General features: G+C 31.2%; 1 protein-coding gene across 1 annotated transcript; it reads right to left on the bottom strand.

The window, feature by feature from the left end:
* Positions 1-974: 974 nt before the first annotated feature.
* LOC139484157 (uncharacterized protein MCAP_0864-like) lies at positions 975-21,087 on the bottom strand. Its single transcript, XM_071267889.1, has 7 exons — positions 20,306-21,087; positions 12,448-12,543; positions 11,156-11,407; positions 9,280-9,372; positions 8,289-8,393; positions 2,886-3,005; positions 975-1,074 (listed from the first exon to the last, which is right to left on the bottom strand). Exons 1-7 carry the CDS (start codon positions 21,079-21,081, stop codon positions 975-977), a joined length of 1,542 nt encoding a protein of 513 aa, XP_071123990.1. The 5' UTR covers positions 21,082-21,087.
* Positions 21,088-22,568: the final 1,481 nt, after the last annotated feature.

Below are 22,568 nucleotides of genomic sequence, written 5' to 3'. Positions count from 1 at the left end.
ATATCTCAATATAAGGTGAGGACAGAAATCTATTGTCCTGATATTTTTTTTACACATATACGTTTTGTTTGACTGTAATTTGTTGTATGCAAATATATGTATAGTGAATATATATATATATATATATTTGAGATTTTAGTACACTTGTTGATTTATGGTGGCAGGTTGGTAGTAAACATGAGTAGCAATCTTTTTATAAAGTAATAAAAAAACATTTTAATAACAATTTCTTCACATCTGTACAAACATCTTAAACATGCACATATACAAGACATTTCCTGCTGTTCCTAAACAGAAGGCTATACAGACAGGAGGGGAAGAAGTAGTTCTTACAACAAAATTATTTTCATTTACCTGTGTTTATTTTTATTGCAAATGGCTGAATTTTTTTCAAGGTTGACGTTTTTGTCTTAAATTGATTATCATTTTAAAACTGTAAAACTTTTACTTTAATTAATCATCCCTAATTTTTATTAACTTTGTATTTGCATTGTATCATAGATCAAAGGTATTCGTTCAGTGTATGTTCATTTGTGTTACTACATCTTTTTTTAAATTGATATTTTATAGCGTGTCTTTTTATGTTGTGAAGTTACACTATTGTTACAGATAAGGGTGAAGGTTTGGTACCATTTTAAACCTGCTGCAATTGTTTGTACTTGTCCTAAGTCAGGAATCTGATATTTAGTAGTTTTTCATTGGTTGATGTGAATCATAAGTGTTTCTAGTTTCTCTTTTTTTTTTATAGATTTTTTTTTTTTTTTTTTTTTTTTAGACAGTGGTTTTCCCTGTTGAATGGTTTTACATTAGTCATTTTAGGGGTCCTTTATAGTTTGCTGTTTGGTGTGAGCCAAGGCTCCGTGTTGAAGACAGTACTTTGACCTATACTGTTTTACTTTTTAAAATTGTGACAAGGATAAAGAGTTTAGCACTCATACCACATCGTCTTATATTTACATATCATCATAAATCACTTACTGTGTTTTCAAACTTTTCACTAGTTCTATAAATTCGTTATTTTCCATTTGTGTCTTCTGTAGTTGACGAGTAAGATCATTCCTCTCTCCTGCTAGACTAATGAGGTATATTAAAAATTATTAATTCACATGACTTATTACACATGTCAGTTTTTGTCAGACATTTCTAATATCAGACATTTCTAATATTGAAAAAGAACAGAGTTGCAATGTCCCCTGCATTGCAAATATTTGATCAGTCCAAGGGCCTTAACAAAAAAAAATATGTTTTCTTTGTAAACTTTTTTTATTGATTTTTAAAGAGAAATATAGGCTTGACAGCAAATGCAATTGATCAGCACTGAATTTCAAACTTGTGCGAGACATTGCTGATATAAACCTATGATAATGATTTCATAAAAATCAAGCAAAAAGTCTATATATGAGAGTGCTAACAAGACCGTACAGACAGTTTGACGGAGAAATCTGGTATTTCTATGTCCACTCACAACACGTCAGGCAGTAAGTAAGTACCCTATCCAACATAAAACATGGAAAAGCTACAAAAATTTTATTTTCAGTAACTTTTACCATAACCTTATATATTGTGACTCAACATGCTCAATAACCATTAGGAATTTCCTCTCATTGTATGTGACCAGTGCACATATATCCAAGTAAGGTTGAACCTAAATTCAGAGAGTAAAAATGAGGTTCTTTACGACTTTCCTTTTTTCCTATTATAGACACACGTTGTTGGTCATTAAGGTGACATGATGCAGTAATTGCTATAAATATAACCCTTAATTAAATACCCCCATCACAAAATAGCTATTACTAACATTGTCAAGTTGTTGCCTGACAGCTAAGATTATTAACCTGATCACTTTTCAAATAAACAACATAGTACTGGACAACTAATATTTTTTTTTTACATTTTTTTCTTAACTGGTTTGCATTTAAGTATTTTTAACAATTGCTGGTTTTACTTATCAATCAAGGAATAAACTATCAAATTGACAGCAGCCCGTGTTATCTGTATCTTAAAATGGGCTTTCAGGCTTTGTTGACGTGTTACCAATGGTTACATTATATGCCTATTTTTCAATCTATCAAGGACCGTAACTCCTGAACGGCAAAATGACAATTGCCAAGATCAAATTTGACCACAATTTATTTATGACGGTAAAAAAAATAATCTTAAAAGCATTGGTCCAACAGATCATAAGTTCTTGCATGGAAATAACATAAATTGCAATTTTAAATTTATCAAGGACAATAACTCCTGAACCATGTGAAGAGTAAAACTAAAAAGTGTAAATCATCAATAACAAACTTGACCTTCATTTTAAATCTTTAACAAAAAATTATAATTTGAAAATCATCGGTAGAAGGGTTCTTTGGTGATTGAACAGAAACAACAAGGTGTAATTTTCAAATATTAATCAATGACCAGAACCCTGACTAGGAAGTGAAAACCATCAATAACAAAATTTGACCTTTATTTTATCATAAGTATAAAAGTACAAATGTATTACAAATTTGAAAAGAATTGGTTGAATGGTTCATAAGTAATTGAACAGAATATGTTGGCAGCCCACTTCTCATAACCTTTATGAAAATTTATTGAAAACATATATTATACAGAGAAACAGCACTTAACAAAAATAAAGTCTACATTTTATTATAAGAACTTTTTTTAGTTGAAATTAGTTATGTTTTTTCAGGTAATAATATACATAGCAAAGCTTAATAAAAAAATTTTTAAAGTTTATGAATGCACTAAAATATCCTAAAAAGTTCAGGGGTATCAACACTTGTTTTTAGAATCTTAGTCAATCCAGTTGAAATATGGTTTGCTAAAGACGAATTTTCATGGCCAAACTTTCTTTGCCTTTAACTCTAAATAAGACACATTCTAAATCTTACTGTGCAAGATGTTTTTCCAATCTGTTCTTGTCTTCTCGTAACATGTCTCTTTCTGCTTTATATCGGTTCAAAAGCTGTTTCTTTGCTTCACAAGTAGGACACACATTTGTCCTCCGGCTACTACAAAAATTAATTTAAGGTAAATAAAAAAAAAATTGTTTACCAAGACATGTTTTGGTTAAATAAATGTCATTTTACTAAAATCTGTAACTGTACATATTATTACCGATATTCATTGTGAAAAGTGTTTTTACAAATTCTAATAATTTATCTATGCATAATTTAGACCTTTGCAATAAAATAGAATACAACTATTTTCAACAGTTTTACACTCAGGAGAAAAAGAATTTATAATCTTTTGTGTTAATTATTAACAAAGAAATTTTAAACAGATTGTAGTGTGGTAAGAAAATAAAGACATTTCTTCCAGTTTGAAACTGGTGGATTCAGGAATTTTAGTACTTTTGTTATTCAAGGGGCAAAATAATAATATTATTCCTTCTCAATTTTTAAAAGAATCATTATGAATTAAAGGAACAACCAATAAAAGATCAGCAATTAAAAAATAGTAGAAATTACATAATTTCTTAAGGATAATTCGAAATCTAAAATATGTATCAATGGTACTAAGGAAATAATTTATTTACAATTTTCAAATCAAGTTTATATGTTCCTTATGGTCTACATTTTTTTCTAGTTGTTGGCATAATTTCTTTTCAGAAAACAATGAGATTGCCTATTTAGTAACTCTGTTACCATAATATTTTTTTTTTTTAATTTTAAAGTCCTTTTTATTTTAGAATCAATTGAATTTTACAAGCAAATAATTATATTTTTTTCCAGTCCCTATATCATAACACTTGCACCAGTTGTATTAGTAAAAGAACAGCATTCCAATGTTTCCCGCTGATGATTTCAGTGGTATAACTCAATTAAAACCAGTTGAATGGCAATAATTTTTCATACTAGTCCCAGACATTGTTGATATATACCGTTGATATAAATTTCATAAAATTATGGATAGTCTCATTTGTGTGAGAGATAGACAGTAGAAATACAGATGGGCACGGAGATGCATGAACTTACAGGCAGACATGCAAATAGACAGATAGTGATGTAAATAACATGCAAACTGTGGATTCGTTTATTTAAAGTATGTCATTTGTTGAACATTTAACTTTGTGGTTCACTTGTACCTAAGAAACCCACACAATTTGGTATCCAAAGAATAATATTGAATCCACAGTACCCCTTTTTGACAATTTGAAAGAAAAAAATTGAATAAAGTCATGTTCTATATTTATATACAAGTTGGAAAATTTAATTACAAAGAGAAAAGCTAAAGCATTTTGTTTTTTCCTTTTACAATATTAGTCATATTCAGTATATTTTACTGATTATATGCAAATAACCACTAGCTTGTTGCTATAGCATTATGGAGCATTTGTGAAATCAAAGTTAATAATTTCAGGGTAAGTTAGATAAGGGATTGGGGAGATGGTTGACCTGGGATTGGTGTCCAAATTAAAGATAAATTTTATGACCCATGCACAGAAGTCTATTGTGGATACCTTCATAACTTGTAAGTTCTCATTGAAAATTAATAAACCTTGCTACAGTTTTCTATGGAATATTTTGAAAAAAGTCCAATTTGAGTGACTAAGCTTAACCCTAAAACAAGAAGTAAACATTTTATGGTCCTATCATCATCAACAAACCTTTTTATAATGAACATTCTTGCAGAAGTATAATCTTTAAACCAGTTAAACTAACACTAATCTGAATTTGTGCAACACTATGGGGGGTAGAAATAAATTGACTTCATGGTAAAGGATATGTGTCTTTTTTCATCAATTTTTTTTTATTGCCTGATTCCCTACTTCACAATTTATCTAGACCATAAAGATACCATGAAGATTCATGGTATTGTTTTGAAAAATATCAATCATGCCATTAATAACTGAATACTTGCTAGATATTGTATTCCATCACATCACTGCTAATGAAAGATTTGCAGTGTGGACAGATGAACAAAACAGTAAATGAGGGATATTAATAAAAATCTATATAAAATGAATATATTTTACATGACATACCTGTCAGTGGTATTCTTTAATTACCGAAATTAATTTATATAATCATTTGCTAGTGATGCATACTGTTTTTCATTTCTATTCAAGGTTTTATAATTTTCATCCAATTTACAAAAAAAAATTCTGAATGAACTCCTCTTACAGTTTACAAGGCAGGCACCTTCTTATTTTGTAAAAAAAATATTATTTGAGCTTTCAAATTCATATACATGTATCAATATACCAATTTGCATTTTCAAAGATAAGCATATTTATAAAAAAGACTATAGGTCACCGTACGGCCTTCAACAATGAGCAAAGCCCATACCGCATAGTCAGCTATAAAAGGCCCCGATATGACAATGTAAAACAATTCAAACGAGAAAACTAACGGCCTTATTTATATAAAAAAAAATGAACGAAATACAAATATGTAACACATAAACAAACGACAACCACTGAATTACAGGCTCCTGACTTGGGACAGGCACATACATAAATAATGTTGCAGGGTTAAACATGTTAGCGGGATCCCAACCCTCCCCTAACCTGGGACAGTGGTATAACAGTTCAAAATTCAAAGCTTATATAAAAGATGAAGAGCTATAATCCAAAAGGTCCAAAAAGTATAGCCAAATCCGTGAAAGGAATCAGAGCTTTGCATGAGGGAGATACATTCCTTAATTTATAATAATTTCTATCATTTCTAAAAGTCCAAGTCAGCTTTTTCCCTGCCATATTTTTTAAATCAAATATCTCGAAAATGAGCACAATGACTTATCAATATCTTTAGCTTATTTTGGTTCCTCAACTAATGCTCTTCTAACTTAGAGTACTAATTTTAAATTCTTCCTTTTTTTTATTTCACAAACCCTCACCTAAATACATCCTTAACTAATGTTATTTTATTCTCAATTTGCTAAAGTTTTTTACCTCTATGTTCTATTTTTAACCACAGTGGCCATGTTGGATAAACAAAATCTCCCTTTATAGAAGTTGTCTTATATATGAAGCAAAGGAATTTTGGTTTCAATTTGTTTTTTCGAGACAATATTTAAAGAATAGTTAGATATGAAAGATGAAAAACAGAGGACTAACAATACCAAACACAAAGTGGTCAGGCCTCTACAATAATATTCTTTTCAACTTTCTCACTAGAACAAGTACATACCAAAATTTACCAATCAGAATGGAATTGTAACTTGTCCCCAAAAAAACACTTTCATATCAATCTTTTTTGCATTTAAGTTTGATTTAATAAAGAAAACAAAAAACCAGTTTAAAATTATTGATCGCAAGTAAACATGTCAAATTAATATTTGTTTTTACATTTTCTTTTCTTGTTTTTTGTTTACTATTTTGATCATCAAAGTTTTAATTCATTTTCTACAGATTGAATTTTCTTGTCCAACCCCTTTTCCCTCTGATACCAGACAATCTGACAAGCGCTATTTTTGTGCCCTGGTGATAGAAAAAGATCACATTTCGCTTCAAATAGGATTGTCTTCTACTGCCTCAAGACTTTATTTGTTCCTTGTTTTAGCTTAATAGTAAACCAGATGCTCTATAGGGCGCAGCTTTATACGACCGCAGAAGTCAAACCCTGAACATTTGGGGCCAGTTTGGACACAACATTCAACCATGATACAGCTCTGAATTTGGATTGTGATTAAATAGTTAACACAGCAAAGTTTCTGACACAGAATGAATGTAGTCTACTGAACTTAGATTTTTTTTTGCTTTTGAGCAATACACTATGCTGTTGAATATTAATCCCCTGAAAACTAAATATTTGAAGAAAAATGCTTTTTAGTTTCTGAAATCTGAAATGAGAAAAAAATTACCCCCCCCCCCCCACGCACACACACACACACAAATTCTTATTTACTGCCAATTCACCTCCCCCTTTCTCTTATTCCAAAATTAATCTCAATTCAGATTTCTATAGGAGTTAGCAAAATAGCTACTCATTTAAATACATCATAAAATATTAAAGTATAAAATGACATACAGTCGTGGTTAGAATTAATATTAATCAATAATGACTTCTAAAATTAAATTTACATCTGCACATCTCGAGACAATCATCATTTCTTAATACATAAATATCAAGCAGTGTAAGGGATGTACTCAAACATATATAACAGTACTCTTTAAATTTTAATTGGAGTACCTCCCTTATATTGCTTTAAAATTGTCTAAATTGTCCTTTAACCAGAAAAACCCCTGTTTTCCCCCTTTTTTGCCCATAATTGCTAAATGATTAAAGCCATAACCCCCATAACCATCCCTTTGTAGTATTGAAACTTGTAGTGTAATTTCATAGAGTTTTAAACCCTTAAACACAAGTTATTGACTGAAACTACAAAATGTTTTTTTGGGCAGCTTTTTTTACCCCTCATTCCTAAACCTTTGGGACCATAACCCCAAAAACCAATCCCAACCTTTCTTTTGTAGTTAAAAAACATTGTGTTAAAATTTTATTGATTTGATCTGTTTTCCGACGACGCTGACAATGTCGATAACAACAGCAATGATGTGATACCAATTGCAATATACGACCAAAACTTTTTAAATTTTTGCGGTCGTATAAAAATCGAAACCTGTACGATCATGTGTGCTCTCCTAACAGGAGGGATTGTGCCTGAAAATCATATGATGAAGACATAATCTTTCAATCAGTTTAATTGAGGTCTGGAGCTTGCATGTCAGTTAATGCTAGTAGTCTGTTGTTATTTATGTATTATTGTCATTTTGTTTATTTTCTTTTGTTACCTCTTCTGACATCGGACTCAGACTTCTCTTGAACTGAATTTAACTGTGCATATTGTTATGCGTTTACTTTTCTACATTGGCTAGAGGTATAGGGGGAGGGTTGAGATCTCAAAAAACAAGTTTAACACTACGCAATTTTGCACCTGTCCCAAGTCAGGAGCCTCTGGCTTTTGTAAGTCTTGTATGATTTTTAACTTTAGTTTCTTGTGTATAATTCGGAGTTTAGTACGGTTTCCATTGTCACTAAACTAGTATAGATATTTGTTTAGGGGCAAGCTAAAGGACGCCTCTGGGTGCGGGAGTTTCTAGCTGCATTGAAGACCTATTCCAGGTTACCTTCTGTTGTTGTCTGTTCTTTGGTCGGTTTGTTGTCTCTTTGACAAATTTCCCATTTCCATTCATAATTTTATTATTTCATTTAAACAGTCAAGATTATTTAAAACTAGTTTACCTATTATTCATGTCAATGATTCAACTTTATTTGGAAAATTCTAGCTAAATGAAAATAAAAACATATTATCTATTTCAATCTACTCTTCTTTAACCATGTTTTTACCTTTCCTCTAATGAAAAATGTTGTTCAACAGCCTCTTTCAGCTTTTTCTCCAGATCTTCATTTTTTACTTCCAGTAATCTTTTGGTTTCACTTAATAAACCTAATCTGTAATAGACATATATGATGATATATGTCATATCTTAGATACTGGTTAAATGTGTCTGTAATAGTCTATTTGCCAATTCCCGTATTTAGAGATCCCTTTTTTAGTCGTCTCCCTTATGAAGGACATTAATTTTTATTTACAATGGAGAGCTAGCAGAAAGTCCAAATTTACCTGTTCGTACTGTGATCGAGTAACTATGAAGTTTAAGCTAAATACTTTTGACATCAGAAATTGTTTTTCATGAAAATTTAGTTAAACCGCTCATACATCACTTTCAATTTGTCATGCTTTACATTGGCAAAAGCCAACTTTGTTGGTGTATTCAACCAGTCTACAATTGAGAAAGGGAAGTAATTTGTTAAACAAAAGTATATCATGTGGACTGCAAATTTCAGAAATTCTAGTATTGCAGTTCCTGAGTAAAATGTGCCGAAAATTTTCAACTTGGCTATCATGTGTAAAATCATTCAAGTGTTTGGTAAACAGGAAGTTGTCGAGTGATGCATCTGTAAACGCACACTGTAAAGCTGACTTATATAAACCGTAAAATCAAATTTCAGAAATCCTTGTATTGTAGTTCCTGAGAAAAATGCCACGAAAAATATTCATGAGACGGACGGACTGGACGAACAGATGGACGGACAAACAGAGGTAAAACAGTATACTCCCACTTTTTCAAAGTGGAGGGGGTATAATTATATAGAGAAACCTTTTGGAAGGGTTTGAATGTAAAACATTTGGTCTCTAGTGGATATTTGTCTCTTATATCGAAATATATTTTTTTGTCAGTAACCTTTTTTTGTATATGTAAAAGTTTGACAGGGAATCACTGTAAATGCTAATAAAATAGCATAAGCAGTCCTATGGAACTTTGACAGTACTCACTCTTCTTCCATGGAATATATCTTTTTTGTCAAGTCTGCTATTTCGCCATTTTTATTGACCAATTCCTCTTTTTGATAGTCATCAGTCATGTACCTTTCAAAGAAATTTTAATTAAACTTTATTAAAAAAAAAACAAAAAAAAGCCTTTCAATTCAGCAGTATCATTTTTCAAAAATCAGCAATGTTACATAACTCAGAAATTCCTTGTTTTGTGTTCTTTTTCAATGAATTACAGATTATTTTGAAAAACCTTATCAATACCATGTAATAAATAGAGAATATCATATGACTTTTCTAATATCACATCCGTTCAACCGGCGACATCAATTAATTCCCAAGAGCTGTGTTTGAGGGATTATACTGGTTGCGGAATAATACGGTATGTGATGTTGAAAAAGCGATATCATATACCTCAAGTAGCTGTGTTTTATGTGACACAACGTAATACAGATTAGGTTTTTCATAAAACATTTACAACACTTGAACAGTGACTGATATTGATGACAGGATGTCATACAGATTAAATGTGTGATTAAGCATTTGTTACCATCACTAATAATCACGCTGACATATACAGCACAACTCCTGTGTCTATCACACAGTCACACAATTTATCATTTTTTACTACATACATTCTTATATACAATAATGCCATTTATTTAAAAAGATCACTTAGCATTTAGATTTTATTCAAACTTAACTAAATGGTTTATCAATGTGAACGATACTATTTCATTTTAAATCAATAATAAAATTAAAACTAGTACTACAGCAATACCAATAAAGTTATGGGTTCAAATAAACTAGAGGCTCTAAAGAGCCTGTGTCGCTCACCTTGGTCTATGTGAATATTAAACAAAGGAAGCAGATGGATTCATGACAAATTGTGTGTAGGTGATGGTGATGTGTTTGTACATCTTACTTTACTGAACATTCTTGCTGCTTACAATTATCCCTATCTATAATGAACTTTGCCCAGTAGTTTCAGTGGAAAATGTAAGTAAAAATTTACAAATTTTATGAAATTGTTAAAAATTGACTATATTAAAGGACAATAACTCCTTAGGGGGTCAATTGACCATTTCATCATGTTGACTTATTTGTAAATCTTACTTTGCTGAACATTATTGCTGTCTACAGTTTAGCTCTATCTATAATAATATTCAAGATAATAACCAAAAACAGTAAAATTTCCTTGAAATTACCAATTCAGGGGCAGGAACTCAACAACGGGTTGTCTGATTCATCTGAAAATTTCAGGGCAGGTAGATCTTAACCTGATGAACAATTTTACTTAGTCAGATTTGCTCTTAATGCTGTGGTTTTTGAGTTATAAGCCAAAAACTGCATTTTACCCCTATGTCTCATTTTTAGCCATGGCGGCAATCTTGGTTGGTTGGCTGGGTCACCGGACAAAGTATTAAACTAGATACCCAAATGATGATTGTGGCCAAGTTTGGTTTAATTTGGCCGAGTAGTTTCAGAGGAGAAGATTTTTGTAAAAGTTAACGACGACGGAGGACGGACGACGACGGACAACGCCGGACGCCGGACGCAAAGTGATGGGAAAAGCTCACTTGGCCCTTCGGGCCAGGTGAGCTTAAAATGGAGAATGTGTCTGAGGGCCACATATGCCACGCTTGTAAATATGATTGCATCAACTTCTACATACAGATTTAATGCATACAAAAACTTGACTATGACTATTGAACATGACTAGCTCAATATCATGGATTCAGCTATTTTGGTTTATGTGATTCATATTGAAATATATCAGGACTCCAAAGTAAAAGAAGGCCATCTAAATACATCATCATCAGATGTTCTTATGTTATAACAAAGCAACTTAATATCAAATAGAAGTTATTTTTCAAACCTTGCATTTTCCCACCTTGTGCTTTCTGTCTCAGAGAGTTGTTTCCGAAGATCTCTTATATTAGCTTCATAAACAGCCATCTGTTTATTAGATATTGCTTCTTGATCTTTCAACCTGTCTTTTGCATCCTTTAAGTCGCGTTGAAATTTATCTACTTTTTTGTTTGCTTGATCTTTTTCTTCTTTATAATGAACAATTTTATTCTTGTACTGTTTTACCACATTTATATGTTCTCTTATTTCTGTGGCATGCCTATAATAACAAAACATTACAAAACTTTCAAAATAAAATCAATATTCAGAATGTTCACTTTTCTTCTATCAAACATGTATTAAGAATTGTATATACTACGATGAACAAAATACACAGACATTCAGTTAAAACAAATATAACAATATTACCATCATACTCATGACCAAAACAGGTAAAAGATCTTACAGCAATCAGGAAAACATTTAATTCTAAAACTCACTGTACAGAGTGTGATACATTAATTTTACTATAAAACAATCAAATATCTTAATTGAAAATGCCAGCCTTTCTGGGCTTTTTAAATTTTTCAAATTGATTAATTGTCCATAGTAAATAAATCTAGTTCTCTATAAAAAAAAAATATGATATGTTGGCACACTTGATCTTTGTTTTACCATGATCAGCAATAAAAAGGATTTCTCTTTGTGATATTCACAGTTATTGTAGCAGTATGAGAGGAAAAGCAATACACTTTATGGCATAATTAAATCTTGACCAATGCAGAACTGTGATCAAGCAATCCCCACATTGTTTTTTATAAGTCTATAAATAAAGAGTAATTCTTCTTCTTTGATATTTAAAAAAACATTATGTATGAAAAAAGCACACAATACAGACAGAAACTTGTGAACTAATCATAAATATTTTCCTAATTCCAGTTTCAAGATGCTCTCGTTTATAATTTAAACCACTTCCTAATAATTTAATTTTAGATGTAACACGTCTTCTGTATGGATACAATTTTTTCACCTATCAGCTCATAGACATAATTTTTTATGTGAATATGAAATCTTTTTTCATGATTTTCTCCTTGACAATGCAATTTAGAATTAAATCAATAGGAATGACTGCAATATTTTTTCTATTCAAATTTACCTCACAAAGTGTAGTGCACACTTTCAAATAACACGCTATACTTACACAGTTTGTTTAGTTTTGCACCAATTTTTTATGTTATTTTTTCATAGACAAAAAATAAATTACAGCAATTTCTTAAATAAAAAAAAATTCATGACTTCATCAACATATAATTAACTTACTTATTTGCCATCTCAATCACTTCATCACGTAAGCTGTTGTTTTCGTTTTTCAGTTTAAGATTTGATTTTCCCTCTCGCTTGATGTCATCTTGTTCCCTAAAATAGAAATATTAGTCATTACCAGTAGCATAGAATTAAAGCTAGATGTGTCAAAGCGACACGAATGGCCCCGTCCCAAAAAGTTGGACACAAACATGATGGTTGCCTCACATATCAATAATCAGCTCAAAATCTGGAGGGGAATAGAGAAAAAATCCGTATAACTGTGATTTTCAATAGTTTATCAAAGTCCAAAGCCCGTAATTTCAGCGAAAATAAGCCGAGCGGAATGAAACTTAAACTTGACCTATAACTCATCATGGTTAACTCACATACAAAAAATCAGCCCAATATCTGAAAGCGTTTAGAAACTAGAGGCTGTGTCGCTCACCTTGGTCTATGTGAATATTGAACAAAGGACGCAGATGGATTCATGACAAAATTGTGTTTTGGTGATGGTGAAGTGTATGTAAATCTTACTTTACTGAACGTTCTTACTGCTTACAATTATCTCTATCTCTACTGAACTTTGTCCAGTATTTTCAGTGGAATATGTTAGTAAAAATTTAAACAAATTTTATGAAATTTTTCAAAACATTGACTATAAAGGACAATTACTCCTTAGGGGTCAATTGACCATTTTGGCGTTGTTTACTTATTTTTAGGTCTTACTTTGCTGTACATTATTGCTGTTTACATTTTATCACTATCCATAATAATATTCAAGATAATAACACAAAACGGTAAAATTTCCTAAAAAAATACCAATTCAGGAGCAGCAACCTACTAAGGGTTGTCCGATCAATCTGAAAATATTAGGGCGGATAGATCTTAACCTGATAAACAATTAAACCCCAGCTCTAAATTCTTTGGTTTTTGAGTTATAAGCCAAAACCTGCATTTTATCCGTATGTTCTATTTTTAGCCATGGTGGCCATCTTGTTTGGTTGGCCGGGTCACCGGACACATTTTTAAACTAGATACCCCAATGATGATTGTGGTCAAGTTTAATTTAATTTGGCCCAGTAGTTTCAGAGGAGAAGATTTTTGTAAAACTTAACGACGGACGTCAACAACGGACGCCGGACGCAAAGTGATGAGAAAAAAATTAGTGGAGCGGAACGAAACTTAAACTTGATCTGTAGTTCATCATGCCTAGTTAACTCACATACAAAAAATCAGCCCAATATCTGAAGGCGTTTAGAAAAAAACTTTGTATAATGGTTTGTTGCGGAATGACAGAATTACGGAAAGACGGAAAGGCGGAATTTCGGACAAGGGTAAAACTATATGGCACCGACAACTTCGTTGCGGGGCCATAAAAATTAATAATTCAAAAACTAGAGATTTACAGCAAAAAGTGTGTAGGTAAAGGTATTATTGTTGGTTCTCTTGCTTGCTATCTGAACTGTGAAATCATTCTTACTTATTGTTTTGTTTAAAAAAAAATGTGTAAAATTTCAGTTAAATATGTCAATTTCATCATGTTTAAGATGTCAAAGTGACATCACCAATCACAACTAGCATTTATGATCTTAAAAGTGTCCAGATTATATGATCATAATCATTTATTTACAAATTTAGAGACAATATGTTCTGTTGATAACTGTTTTGTGTCCTTGCACAACATCATGTTTTTCTCTGGCTATTTAGAAAATTGTCCTGGTTGATACTTATTTTTAGTTTTCGATACATGATTTTTGTTGTTTGTTGTTATTGGCTTTCAACTAGTTTTTAGTAGCTGCAAGAACTCTTAGATCTGTACCTCATGACTTTAGTGTTTTTGTTTGTTGTTTTTGTGCTTTGCATTGATCAAATGAGTCATTAATGCCCTAAGGTATATTTCATCTATTATAAATTACAATAGAGGAAAATTACAATATGTATACATCAACTTACGAGAAAACATTAATTTCCCTTGTGTGGTTGTTTTTTTCAAAATTAAATTACTGCAACATTCCACATTTTAAGGGATGGATATTAGATAATTAAGTAAGAAATTTCAAAAAAACAATGCATGATGTGAACATATCTGTGCATTTTCTTACCATAATGATACATTACAATGATTGTTTTGTTTTAAAAACAAAATAGCTTTAGTTGAAACATCAATGTAGGCATAATTACATATTGAGAACATATATATACACCTACATCATAGCAACTGTTAGCATTTTACAGTTAAACAGCAAAACAATGTTAGCTTCTGGTGCAAGTTATTGTTTGTTTGTTTTTAACATAAAGTATTACACCCATGCACTTGTATATTTGGAGGTTATAAATTCTAATAGTCAATTGAAATTTTTCTCAAGGAAAATGCCGGAATATTGACCTCAATTATTAGTACCTCTTATATCATACTGTATATAATGTTTTGGTTCAAAACTTCTTTTTTATAAGATACAAAGCTATTCTTTGTTATATAATTCTGCATTTTCAATACCTCGTTCCTTTTCTTTTTCTAATTCTTTAAATAACTTTTCACTGTTTTGTTTTTCATCTTTATTAAAAAAAAATCTGTTTTTGCAACATTGATTGTAATTCTATTTTCTCCGTTTGCAATTCTTCTATGTCCTTAAGAAATGTATCAAGTTCCTCCTTAGCTTTACCAGTTGCTGTTTTATACCTTTTTGATTCTCCTGTGTGCTTACAAATAGCAATTTTTGCATCTCGAGTATTTTCATCAGCTCTACGGATAACAAGGGATTTATAAAGTAAATTAATTCCAATGATCAGGTTTTTTTTATATTATATTTCATTCATACATATATTCATAACATTTTTAAACATTGTAAAATTACCAACCAAATTTTCTCTTTCTTTTCCTTTTGGAGTATTTTCACGCTCCTTAATATGACAAAAAGGTAAAGGCAAAGGTCAGGGTCACTAAAGTCATGACGATTTGTCAAGTACTGTCAACGACTGCTAGTAAAAAACACCTTCATGCCAAATATCGATATCAATCAGTGTCAAATGATAAAAGAAAGTTGTGGCTCAGACAAATTGCAAAAACCAGCTAAAGAAAGACTTTTTTTTACATTTTTACATAATTTCTTACTTTGTAGAAGTGGGAGTAAAGATTATATTTTATAAGTCAACCTTCCAAGAACAATATTCAACATCAAAAGATACTTGAACAATGTCTTAAAATTATAAGTGAAATAAATCACTGTAACAAAACATAAAGTTTAATTGAATGTACTTACTGTGGACTCATTATTATAATGAATCCACAGTAAGTACATTCAATATTATTTGTTGGATACCAATTTTTGGTGTATTTCTTTGGTAAAGGTTAACATAGAATTTAAATGTTCAACTGAACAAACAACAATTTCTTAAATAAGTTTTCATCTGATTAAAATATAAACGCAATTCAACGAAGGAATTTATAAACAAACATAATAATTATATTATGTCTTATAATTAAAGCACATCCATCATTTTCATTTTCTGTAAGTTATAATATGTTGTCAGTAATTAAAAGACAAAAACAATATACATGCATTATTCTGTGAAACATGATCTATAACATATTATACACACAGACTACTGTTTTGCTGAAATTATATCAACAAAAAAATTGTACCTCTGATGCGATATTGTGCAAAAATCCCCATTTCAAAATAACATAATTACGGGGGTTATCATCATGATATTTTGAAATAGAAAGTACCATATTATTCCTCATTTGTTCCCGTTTTCATGATCTAAGGGGAAAATTAACATTCCTAATGCAAGTTATATTAATTTATTTTACAAAAAGTGCCATATACAAATAATCCAATAATGTCTCTAAATGGATAGTCAATTTGTTCATGACTGCATTACTTTTTTTCAAATAAAAAAATACGGTTCATTCATTAACATGATTAACTTTATTTTAAATTTGAAAACATTTTTTGAAAGACAATAGAATTGTTTTGTTCACTATCACAGGGAAACTGATGAAAAGTGTACTGGATTCATGCTAAAACCATTAAAAAAATATATCCTTAATAATCTATATGAATTTTTCACTTTCCTTATTGACCGATACTAATTAAATATTACGCATGCGCGGCAGGGGAGGGACACATTCTTGGACATTACCATGACATAATGAAATGGTAGCCAACCACTATTTTTTAAATGGAAGCCGACATCCATATTTGATCGCGTTCGACAAATTTAAAAAGGATGGCTTCAACTTCACCATTTTGAACTGTCGATTTGATAGTTATAAGTATATAAAAATAATAGGTAAGAATACTCTTCTAGCTTCACAGTATCCAAATAATAAGAAAACATTCATAAAGATAGACTAGAATGAGATTTACAAATCATTTGATAGACATGACTGATTTCCAAATTTTGGCTGTTTTCAGAAATTTAATAGTGGGGTTATTTTCTATAAATACAGCCAAACAGTTCTTTTAATAACATTTTTTATGTTCAAATATGGCTACTTAATGAAACTAGTTGTTATAGGTACCAGTCTTGTATTACAACTCCAGTTTCCGGTGCATGTTTCCGGTGCATGTCAAAACATGGAGGGAAACAAAATAGTGCATTTTTTCTGAACTCATTTTTTTCTGTTTGATTAAAGGTTTAACTTTATGCTGAATTGAAACATATATATAGACTTTAAAAAAATCTTGCATCTTTTGGGGGATATCAATCCAGGAAAGTGGAAGGATATCATGTTTACTGGAAGTGGTGCGGCCTAGTAAAAACAGCAAACAGAAAGTAGAAAAAATTTGTTTTGACTTCAGGATTACGTAACTTTTTATTCTTCGTGGCATGACCCACTTTTTTCGATTAAATCACAATTTCACATTAGTACATATATGATATGAACATGAATTTTTTGTTCTATGTAGCATTTTTTATTTTTTTTATTTTCAAAGATCAGCTGTTTTGCATGTAAGCCTATGGAGCAGTCAATTACAAGACTGCAACCTGTAATATAGTTCCCAATTATTATATGGGGTAATGTTTCCTAAGTATTCTGTCTACTGTTGTCATTGAAATGTTTACCATTTTTGGGGTCATATCAGCTGCATATATATTGAAATAAGTAAATCATGTGGGGAAAAAAATATTGTTATAAAAGCCGGTGATTGTAGTGATTTGGCCAAAATGAAAGTAAGGTAGCAATTAGCCTTAGTCATCTATTCAAGATTCAAATCCTACCATTGTCATTGTAATAGGCCTCTCAAAAGTAAAAAAAAAATGAAGAATTGTACAAGAAGCATATTGTATTAGAATAATAATGGTCTATAAGCAGTTAAATTTATTTCATGTTTGAAGCGGTGCAAATTTTGTAATTTAATTTGACTAATTTTACCAAAAAATGCATTGTAGCAAAAGGAGAGGATTGTTGCGGTCTGAGGCCAGAAACGTGAAAGTGCTGGAATTTAACGGAAAGGAAACAAATAACGGACTTTGGAAAAAAGGGAGCGGGCTTTTGATAACTTTTCTGAAATTCTCATGACTAATATTTATTTTACAAAAATTCATTCTACAACAGTTTATATACTTAAAACCAAGCTCGGATTTCGCGGGTGTGTTCTAGTTATTTATTAAATTAGTAAAGACCTATTATGTGCATATTCAAAATAATAATTTGCTGTACAGATATTTATAATTAACATGATAAATGCAAAATAATCTGTATTGCTTTAATAATTATGTATAAATATTTAGATATTTTTCTAAACCAGGTATGTACATCGATTCTATCGGGATACTGAGCAAGGTATTAAAAAAGAAACATCAATTGAAGAAAAATAAAATACAAAAAATAAACAATTTCTGTCATAGTTTTATTCTAAAACGTTCATTTTCACATCCAAATTAGGTCAATATAAGGGATTTTGGCGAAAGGAGTAGGTCCAGTAAGCCCCCTTTTTGCCCCCAAAATATAACAGTTTTACAAAATTGTTAAAATGTAAACTTTTAGTTCTTTATTGGACAGTGGAATGCTTCTGCTACATAAATATGGGCTGTTTTTTGACAATACAATGCACATATATCGGATACTAGCACCATAAAGTCATGCTAAATTACTGAAATCTTCACAATTCTAGCATTTTAGTTAAATTTTAGACAGTTTTCGTGTAAAACGAAAGTGGCCGCATTCGTGTTCATCCTTAATATTGAAATGTAAGTTGTATTTTATTATAATACATAACATATTTAAAGATTGAGGATGAACACGAATGCGGCCACGTTCATTTTTGACAAAAACTCATTGAAAAGTGACATTTTTCGGCATATTTGATAGATATTTCGTATTTGAGCTTGAACTGGATCGTTTTTAATGACTAAATCAGTTAAAATCTTTCACATAAAAGAGGGACGAAAGATACCAAAGGGACAGTCAAACTCATAAATCTAAAACAAACTGACAACGCCATGGCTAAAAATAAAAAAGACAAACAGAAAAACAATAGTACACACGACAGAAACATAGAAAACTAAAGAATAAACAACACGAACCCCAACAAAAACTAGGGGTGATCTCAGGTGCTCCGGAAGGGTAAGCAGATCCTGCTCCACATGTGGCACCCGTCGTGTTGCTTAAGTGATTACAAATCCGGTAAATAGTCTAATTCGGTAGGTCATATTCATGAAAGGGAAGGGGATTGTAGTTACGACGTAAGTAACATATCCGATATCATTTGTGAAACGGTTATTCCATAACGGTCAACCAACTCGTGATGGCGTCCGTAAAATTTACGAAGGGATGATTTCAACTTCACCATTTGGAACTCTTGGTTTAATAGCTTCCTTGTGAGCAGCAAACCTCTATCAAGAAAATCATGATAGGAAATGCAAGCACGGGAATATCGTATCAATTGGGAGATATATACCCCGTATGCAGGTGCTGCTGGAATGTTGCTACTTAGAAATGGAAAGTTCACAATTGGAAAGCTGAAATCATCTCTTTTGTCGTAAAGTTTTGTTTTCAACCGACCCTCATTGTCAATTTCTAGATGTAAGTCAAGATATGAAGCCGACTTAACTGTATCTGTAGTATCCTTTATCTCTAGTTCGATTGGATAGATGCGTTCCACATAGTCACCAAATTTTGAATTGTTTAGTGAAAGAACATCATCTATATAGCGGAAAGTAGAGTTAAAGGATATTGCTAACTTCTTATCTTTCTTCCTAAGAAGTTCCTGCATGAAGTCAGCCTCATAATAATAAAGAAACAAGTCGGCGAGTAGAGGGGCACATAAACTGATTGATTCAAATGAAATAGACACTTAAGTGTTTAAAAAGTGGTCAAAATCTTTCGTCAGATGAACCTGAAATTTGAGGCCAAAATCGGTCCTTACCGGACCTACTCCTTTGACAAAATCGGCAGGATTTAAGCCACATTCAAGATCAGAAAACATAGAGCACAGCCGTCGACAATCTAAATAGCCAAGTTAGACATGTAAATTGTCATTACAAACATTATTGTCAAAGATCTTTTTTGTCGACGTATGAGCTCTATGTTTCCTGTCCAAATATTCGATGGAAATTTACCAATTTTCATTGTTTTTTCGTGGAAAATCAAAATTAGTACTAATTGTGCATCATGAATTATATACGCAGGAACGTAAATTTGCAATAAAAAGACTTATTTCCTATCTATTCACTGTATAAGCTATAGTATTATTCATTATGATATTGGTTAATAAATCCCAATTTGAAATTAAGGCTAAAAAAGGGGGCTATTTTAGGGCGTTATCCAACCTACTCGTTTAAGAAGATTATATGATAACGTTAAATACAGACATTTTTCCTACGTATATTATTTTAACACTATACTAACTGTTTAACTTACTGAAATGTTAACTCTCCGAATAAGGTGTCTATGTCTGTGTCTGAAAGCTCTTTGTTAGTGTATGACACAGAAGGTCTGGGCGTATCGAGCGACTGCTTTAACACTATCTGGTCAACATCAGTTTTGAGGTGTTTCAGCTTCTTAAACAATAGTACATCTGACTTTGTTTCCATTTCTGTAATTTTCTTTTGCCATTGTTGACAGTGTTCTAAAATGTCAAGGTACACTTTAGTAGCTGTAGACATACTTCCTAATGCCTTCTGTGTCTCATCTTGCACTAGCTTAACAAAACTATGTACTTTTTTATCAATCAATTCCTTATAGTAATTCCCTTCCTCAGTAATGGTTTTGTTGACTGCTTTGGTTTTCTGATGGTAATTTTTTGTGTCTTCCTCAATTGTGCCTATGCATGAAGTGGATGTTGTTATCGTTGATTCAATGATCTTGATCAATTCAAATTTTAGTTTTACAGCAGATTTAGTAAGATCGTTCATCAAATGACCTTTATGTGTCTGTACGGAACACGAGCTACAGACAGGAGTATCACAATCATGACAGTAGAATAAGAAACGTTCTTCGTGTTCTATACAAAGCCGTTTTTCTTCCTTGTTGATATTTTGTCCACTAAAAAACGTATGATTTTTACTTATCTTTGCTCGTAAATGTGATAACTTACAATTTCCGCAAAATAACTGATCACACTGCTGACAGTAATATTCACCCGGTCCGCCAATGCAGATTTCACACAAACAGGTCGAATCAGCCGATTGTGCCATTTTTTTTTAATTTTGGCTTATTCGTTTAACTTGAAAGTTTAATCCGGTAGCATAAACCGTTACCGAATTAAATGTGATGAAAGTAATATTTATGATAAAATTAATGGAAAAAAATCATTTATTAGTTATTAAATTAATTAATGATTTTCAGACAATAAACTGCCTGTTAATTTAATTATCCTTTTTAATAACTAGTTCATAGATAAACAAAGCTATGAAATTAAAGCTAAAAACCAATGAAATTCAATTTTTGATAAAAATTTGTCTATAGTGCATACATCATCACTTTCTTTATTCTAATATTAAAATATCTATTTAATTACATTGTATATTTGTTTGTTACGGTTCGTAAATTATTAATTGGTAATAATGTGTGAACCTTCTATTATCAGACTTTACAAGGATTAACAATCGAACCTGATCTTGGACAATTGACAAAATATATTGACATTTTATCTGTACTGACTAGATTACAGGTACGTTTACCTTGACTGCTTACACATAGTTATTACATGAATAATTGCCAAATATTTTATCTTCACATATTGATTTGTTTAAACTAGTTACCTGCTAGTGTGTTGGGTTTGGGTTTGGTTTGTTGTTTTGTTTTGTTTTTTTTTTGGGGGGGGGGGGGGGGTTGTTGTTGCTTTTTTTGGGGGGAGGGGGGGTCTTATTTTTTCTCTAACAGGATTTTAATTTGAATAATATAAATGAACCATGTGCAATGTGATTATTACTGGATTGACACATTTATTACTCTCAATGCTTCTCAATCTTAAAAAAGTTAGAAAATGTGGTATGATTGCCAATGAAAACTCTCCATAAATGACCAAATTGAACAGAAATTAACAACCGTAGGTCTTCAACAATGAGTAAAACCCATTTCACATTGTCAGATAGTCCAATATAAAAGGGTATTATTATGATGTGCAGTTACAATATTTTGCAGTTTCACAAAAATATGTTTTAGAAAATATTAAAATTTGCTGATTGAAATTTAGCCATGTAATAATCATTTTATTTTAACTGGAAAAAGCAAAAAATAATTAAAAAAGTTTTCTGCACTTCAGATATGTTTCAATCAAAGATTGAGTTGTTCTGTTTGTCTGTGTTGTATTTTGGTTATTGTAATCGTCATGTTTTTCCAAGCCTTTAAACGGGACTCGATGCGATTCAGAGCGTAAACTTTAAATACTTTGGTTATTAAGTTTTGGCGTATTGCTGATATCGACATTTCCCTTTTTTTATTCAGCGTAATGGACAAGTCGATATACCGGAAACTGATACAAAAGGATTTCAATAAAAGGTTACAATCAACAACTAAGTTGCATATGTTGACCACTACGTGCGCGGATACTAAACTTAGGATTGAAAGTAAATCTTGTAGCAAATACAAGTTATGTGTAAAACAATTATGGTCGTTCAACATGGAAAATACAGATTGCAGTAGTTGAAACACAAAATATACCTGTTGACAATATTATAAA

This window comes from Mytilus edulis, chromosome 8 (assembly GCF_963676685.1).
Source record: "Mytilus edulis chromosome 8, xbMytEdul2.2, whole genome shotgun sequence".
NCBI lineage: Eukaryota > Metazoa > Mollusca > Bivalvia > Mytilida > Mytilidae > Mytilus > Mytilus edulis.
Note: the sequence above shows the minus strand (reverse complement) of the source record. Positions and strands in the feature narration are given on the sequence as shown.

Coding starts and splice junctions, on each gene's coding strand:
- LOC139484157 (XM_071267889.1), bottom strand. CDS start 21,081: ATGGCACAATCGGCTGATTCGACCTGTTTGTGTGAAATCTGCATTGGC. Junction 12,544..20,305: donor TTCGGAGAGTTAACATTTCA/GTAAGTTAAACA, acceptor TTTCTATTTTAG/GGAACAAGATGACATCAAGC. Junction 11,408..12,447: donor GTGATTGAGATGGCAAATAA/GTAAGTTAATTA, acceptor TTGTTATTATAG/GCATGCCACAGAAATAAGAG.